Source organism: Rhamphochromis sp. 'chilingali', assembly GCF_963969265.1.
Source record: "Rhamphochromis sp. 'chilingali' genome assembly, chromosome: 9".
In the NCBI taxonomy this organism is placed as follows: domain Eukaryota; kingdom Metazoa; phylum Chordata; class Actinopteri; order Cichliformes; family Cichlidae; genus Rhamphochromis; species Rhamphochromis sp. 'chilingali'.
In genome coordinates this window covers 18,749,037-18,755,520 of record NC_137936.1, presented here as the reverse complement: position 1 = coordinate 18,755,520, position 6,484 = coordinate 18,749,037, and the positions used below count along the sequence as shown (strand labels likewise).

The 6,484-nt window shown below is 43.6% G+C and overlaps 1 protein-coding gene across 1 annotated transcript; it reads left to right on the top strand.

Annotated features, from left to right (window-relative positions):
- The first annotated feature begins 676 nt into the window (after positions 1-676).
- Positions 677-6,096, top strand: LOC308403067 (inositol hexakisphosphate kinase 2-like). Its single transcript, XM_080892312.1, has 5 exons — positions 677-1,258; positions 3,569-3,800; positions 3,912-4,072; positions 4,179-4,354; positions 4,458-6,096. The coding sequence occupies exons 1-5, from the start codon at positions 1,045-1,047 to the stop codon at positions 5,049-5,051; spliced, it is 1,377 nt and encodes a 458-aa protein (XP_080748438.1). The 5' UTR covers positions 677-1,044; the 3' UTR covers positions 5,052-6,096.
- Positions 6,097-6,484: the final 388 nt, after the last annotated feature.

Below are 6,484 nucleotides of genomic sequence, written 5' to 3'. Positions count from 1 at the left end.
ATGGATGGTATGTGCAGTTGAAAGTTGTAAACAAGGAAGTGATCTGTATGATCTGTTCCATATGAGGGAGTAGTTATTAACTTCTTGAGCTCCTGCTTTAAGGCAAATGCTCTCATTCTCATCTAAAAAAGATAAGAGCTTTTTTTATGTGAAGCCACCTGAGCCACCTTCCCTTATGACATTAACACAAGCAACATCTAGATTTCATACCCATCTCATTTGTTGTGTATTTCACTCATACACCTTTCACACCTTTGCCCTGATCAATGGGATGTGAAAAAGTCCCCCCGAAAAGAAAAAATAATCAAAGAGGTATAGTGTAAGAACAATTTGGATTTCCTGCTTGCTTTGGTGTTAAATTCACTGCTTATGTTTGGTGCAAATTAAAATAACAGGACTTGAAAACTGTAGCCGATCTCTAAAGCAAAAACATCGATGAAACCTTCAAGTACAGCAAACTTTAAAAAAAATCTCCACTGTTTTGTTTTGTATGAAGCATTTTTCATGTTCTACCCTCCCCCATGTTTTCTCTCCTTCCTCTTTGTTTGCTTGATCCTCTCCTAGGTATCTCGTCTCCTCCCAGCGACAGCTGCGTGTTTCTGATTGGGTGATTTTGGAAGAGGGGTGGGGCTTGCTCACTGCTTCTGCTGTTTTCTAGCAGGCGGATCAGCCTAGCCGTCAGTTTCGGTAAAAGGAGGCGACGAGTGTGGTCGCTGCTTACGCTGCTTGAATTTCTTCAGGCAGCTTGTAGGAGCTTTATAATCATTTTTTTACTAAATGTACAAGCACAACGAACATACCGCTTAGTCGGTGAGCCTTATAATTTGCTCTCCGGGAAAGGAAACTAATCGGAATACGGGATTTCGTCGTCCTTCCTGTTCAGCCCTTTGTTTTTTACTGCTTCGGTCAAGTGGGAGAGCAGCAGCGCCCCCCTGTGAGCGAACAGGAAACAGCCTGAGGATAGGGAGCCAAACGAGCGGCCGAGCCTCTTGCCTCCCGTACGACGTGGGCCCCCCCAGCTCAGCTGTCCGATGCGGGGTGAGGATGAGTCCCGCTCTGGAAGCCCTCATGCAGGCGGAAGGGACTCCTTATCCCGGAAAAGGGGTGATGCTTGAGCCGTTCGTGCACCAAGTGGGGGGCCACTCTTGTGTGCTACGGTTTGGGGAACAGACAATTTGCAAACCCCTCATCCCCCGAGAACACCAGTTCTATAAGAGTCTCCCACCAGAGATGAGGAAGTTCACCCCTCAATATAAAGGTGAGTCTGTGCATCCCAAATATGAACTATTGAGCTGCCCGTTAGAGCAGCATGCATCTTTTAATTTTCTCACCTCTGTGCATGCGTTATATAAGAGTCTCATGGGTGCTTTTAATATTGCATTGCAAAAAAACAAAACTTCTATTACATGAAATTTTGCGCTTATTTGCCGTTGCAATACCTTAAAGTGCATTGTGTACACAACAACACTACAGAATGTATGTTGAATATTTGTAAGCTGATTGCATTGGCTTCAAAATAACTCACGTTACATTGTCAGTCATGTTGGAGCCTTTGGCAGACACAGCTATCCGTTTTCTGGCTATATCCCTCATGTGCAAGGCAGGGTTTCAAGTAGCGTCAAACCTAATGGCTTGACTTCCTGCCAAGAGAAGGAGTAGCCAGAGTATCCAGAGGTCTTTGACTGTGTGACGCTTTTAAGGCAGCTATAGTTTCAAGATGCGTATTGGAGGGCCACGGCAAATCTAAAATAACTGCGGCAGATCACCAGAGTAATAATTTACAAGTCATTTGAGGAGATTTCCAGGTCTGGTTTCAGGGAACGACACGCATAAAGACTCACACACACACAGACCTGAAGCAGGAATGCTATGTTCCCTGGTTGCATTCAGGTCCACAGTCTCTCACAGTTTCCCCTACAGACAATTACACCTAGTACATGCTGATACGGAGATCTTCAGGCAGAGATCTTTTGACGTGATGTGTGGTAACTGAATCCACGGCCATGCAGCATGGGGCTATAAAAAGGTCCTGGATATGGAATGGGATGTGAGGAGCTAATAGTATAGTAGACGTCTGGGGCCTTCAAATGCTCAACGCCACTAGCATTTTCCAGTCTTACATTTCACATTATGATGAGAGACGGGGAAAGAGCTGTGTTCTTCTAAAGGAATGTAAGGTTCCTTATCCGCGATTGTAGATAAATGTGTCTCAGCAGTATCTGATGATTTAGGGACATCTTGCAGTGGAATACTGGATTAGAAACATTAAGACTTTTGAGCAGATGTAGATTAAATTTATAAGTTAGGGGTCACTTATGTTGTGTAGAGGATACTATATTGCAATTTAATGTCACGACAGTGACCTGAAAAAAGATTGGACAGGAACGTTTGTACTTAATAAAATGATATTGATAGCAATAATAATGTCTAAGTCAGTTTAGCCCTACTCCTGTACTACATTCGATTTGCGCAACTGGGGCGCAATAATCGCGCACTTGATATACGTTTATCACAAATTTATGAGCCTTTTTATTGAAAGAAACTCTGAGTGACTCATAAGTTCCTTTGCTGGCTGCAGTGGTGTAATGACAGTGCAGTGCTGAGGCACACATTCCTTCAGAGGCGGGGCTTCCTGCAGACTGATGACGTCAGTGCGCATGACATAAGTCAAGCCTCCGCCTGCGTAGAAGGATGGCACCCATGATCCGGGGGCCTGCCATTTAACATCCAAATCCAGTGCCATGTTATTTGCATGGCTGTTTTTTGTTGTTTGTTTTTTGGTCATTGTAATAAACTGTCATTTAATTTTCTAATTCAGTGGCTGATTTGTAATGACTCCTACTGCTGCTTGGTTTTGGTATCGTGTTTTGTGTCATGTAACTTGGATGTTACATCCAGATCTAAAACAGTTCCTCTTGAACTGTTTCGACCACATCTCCTCCCTCCTTCCTGTCTGTGGTTGATCTGTTTCGGCCTTTGCAGCTGTGATGTTTATTCTCAGTGCAACACCTCCCCCACTCTGCCTGCAATACGCAGGTCCTTGTAGGGAGTTTTATTTTGGGGGGGGGGGTGACCCCGGTGGCTTTTTGCGGGTCATGTCAGAAATTAGCATTGGCATCAAAGTACACTGGGTTTCTTTTTTTCCCGCTGAAGGCCTTCCAGAAACATCCATTAGTCCATGAGTTTATCAAATTGTGTTAATTATTACTAACTAAAGCCGTCAGAGCACAATGTGGTATGTGCTCTGAGGGCTTCAGTTAGTAATAATTAACACAATTTGATAAACACTACCGTGCATTTGAAATATGAACTATGTAGATATACTTGCTGCTTAATATCAGTATCTATATTCTTATCTGTGTGTCTGAATCATTATGATTTGACACTTTAAAACTCTATCATGCTTTAACTACTACAGTGTTACATTTTCTCTCTTTTACTCATGGTGGATCATATAGTTTTCTTTGTGCAATTGCTTTTTCAAATTGTGAGAATTTGTAAAAGTAACAAACATGAAGATAAAACCTCTCCTTCTATTTCTCTCTCTGTCTCTCACTCACTCTCTCAGGTGTAGTTTCAGTCAGTTTTGAAGAGGATGAGGAAGGGAATTTGTGCCTCATCGCCTACCCCCTCCACAGCGAATCAGGGGACCTAGAAAACAAAGACCCCTCAACAGACTGTGAGCCCAAGAGCAAGATGGTGAAGTGGAGCAACAAAAAGCAATCCCCTTTGGGCCCTGAGAATGACAACTATAGCAAAGACAGAGGTAGACACAGTCGTAAAGAAGACAAGATTATGAGGTAAGAGAGCACCGTTACTGTTTCACGGAAATAAGTCATGTTGAAGATGTGTATTGTTATGAAGCTCTGTAGCGCTGAAGCTGATGTCTTTCTTCGTTCTCTGCTCTGCAGTTATAATCGTGATGAGATGCAACAGCAGGCAGAGGTACTTTACTTTAGCCTGGAAAAAGGCAATGTGGTGTCACAGATCAAACACAACCCCTGGAGTCTCAAATGTCACCAGCAGCACTTACAGAGGATGAAGGAGAATGCAAAGCACCGTAACCAATACAGTATCCTTTTACCACATGCTTGAAGATATGAGAATTCTCAGTGTCTGCTGAAGTGGCTGAAGTGTTCCCTTTTTTTGCCATGTGATCCTTGACTCTCCCTTTACAGAATTTATCCTTTTAGAAAACCTTACATGGCGCTATAGAGTACCGTGTGTCTTAGACTTGAAGATGGGAACTCGTCAGCATGGAGATGATGCATCAGAGGAAAAGAAAGCCAATCAGATTCGAAAGTGTCAACAGAGCACATCTGCATCTATTGGGGTGCGACTTTGTGGCATGCAGGTAAAGTATATTTATAAATGAAACCATATATACGTGTGGGGGTTTTTGTATTTACTTGTTTATGTGCCGCTGTAGTGCTTATGTTGCTGTGGTACCTTTGCAGGTGTACCAGTCAGAGCCAGGCCAGCTGATGTTCATGAATAAATACCATGGGCGAAAGCTGACTCTCGCAGGCTTCAAGGAGGCTCTCTACCAGTTTTTCCACAATGGGCATCGCTTGCGTCATGAGCTGCTGTCTCCAGTGTTGCGGAGACTTCGCGAAATGCAAGCTGCCCTCGAGGCCTGCGAGTCTTACCGCTTCTACTCTAGCTCCCTGCTCATCATCTACGATGGCGACCCTCCCAGGGCTCCCACTAGACCTAGACATAGAGGTGGGGAGGAAGGTGATGAGGATGAGCCATCTGATGAGGAGGAGGAGGAAGAAGGTGCCTTTGGTTTCCCTCGCTCCTCCTCTGCGGGTGTCGGCGCAGGTGTGTCCGGAGGGAGCAGCAACAGTGGCGGTAGTCGCTCATCCCACAGCGCAGGAGAGGCTAGTAGCCCTGTGGTGGATGTACGCATGATTGACTTTGCTCACACCACCTGTCGCCACTATGGAGAAGACAGCGTAGTGCACGAAGGCCAGGACAGTGGGTTCATCTTCGGCCTCCAGAACCTGATCACAATCATCTCTGAGCTCGAGGATCACAGTGCAGACTGAGGCTGGACTTTAGTCAGCATGGTCTAAATTTTAAGCGTGGGATGAGCTCACTGAGCTGAAACCCTGCTACACCAAGATGCATTATCCCTATGCCTATGTAGGGGTCTGCTTGGTGGGAACGTTGGACGCCTCTGCGTGAGGGGATAGTTTCAATGGTGGTACCTGTGGTCTCACTCACCTGCCAGAGGATTGGGCTGCCTGTGCCCTTTTTGCACTTTTCAGAGACTGCTCCTTTTTTTTTTTTTCTTTTTTTGTAACACATGATAGGAGAAGTGTAGTATGAGAGAGGTCCTTCAACAGAGACTTCTGTAGCATCCTAGGGCTCTCTTCCCTCCTCTCGCCCCCTGGTACAGATACAGTTCTTTATTGTTAAGTTCTCTCTGAGAGAGAAAGCCTGAGGCAGAGAACATTGAAGCTGTAGGTAACTAGAAACCTGTCGTGGTGCTTTACCTGTGATACTTTTTTTCCCCTTGGGATGTCGCTTTGACTGCTGGTCCCCAACAGCACAACACAATCATGGGGAAGCTGATTGAACAAGCTGACCTTGGCTGGCTGGGTCAGCAGCCTTGTAGCAAATGAGAAGCTTGCATCAAATAAGGACATTTTGTGTCTATTAAGACACTTATATGGTTTGTGTGTTCAAGTAAGCACTTGGATTTACACTTTTTGGTGGAAGAATATTATTTAGTTCAATAAGAAGGGATCTGCCTTTTTCAACAGTTGTTCCCCTGTACTTATTGCCTATAAACAAAAGACTTTTTGGAAAGGGAATATTATCCTTTTTTTCTGGTCATTATCTTTTTCCTCTTTTTCATTCCTGAAAATTTGACTTGACAAAGAGAATATATTGATAAAACACTAAAAAGACTATAGACTATTTATTTCAACGGATTGTTAAAAATGTAAACAAGTACATTCCATATTACCACTATAAATGTTACGTCCTTCTTATACAGACTTGGATTTCTTTTGTTATTGGAAGAGCTCTCTTATATAACTGTGTGTTAACAGTATCTTGAAAATAAAGGCATTCATTGAGATAAAATTCATTGTCTGTGGTTTGTGTTTATAGTATGTTTGGGGTTTGAATTTCAGAAACAAGTATGGGTTATGAAATAGATCGTGAGGATCCTAATGTGTGCCAAAAACTGTGTACTTTTGACTAATAGTGGTACTTCCAGTTCCCAGTTTTGATTTGGGAACACAGACACCCTCTGCCAGTGTCAAGATTAAATCTTTCTTTTTCGATAAAGGATGTGGTTAGAGCTGGATCAGGTGACCCTGAACGATTCCTTAGTTACGCTGCAATAGGCCTTGGCTGCTGGTGACTTCCCAGGATACAATAAGGTTTTCTTCAGTCACCTCCTTTTACTGCATGTGTTTATACACTGCTGTGAATTTCATCACTAGTTGTTATTATTAAACTCTGGCTG

What these genes read in the sequence shown, in the direction of transcription:
- LOC308403067 (XM_080892312.1), top strand. Translation starts at nt 1,045, where the DNA reads ATGAGTCCCGCTCTGGAAGCCCTCATGCAGGCGGAAGGGACTCCTTAT. An exon ending in GTTCACCCCTCAATATAAAG is followed by an intron (nt 1,259 to 3,568) that starts GTGAGTCTGTGC and finishes TCACTCTCTCAG; the next exon opens with GTGTAGTTTCAGTCAGTTTT. An exon ending in TGCGACTTTGTGGCATGCAG is followed by an intron (nt 4,355 to 4,457) that starts GTAAAGTATATT and finishes GTACCTTTGCAG; the next exon opens with GTGTACCAGTCAGAGCCAGG.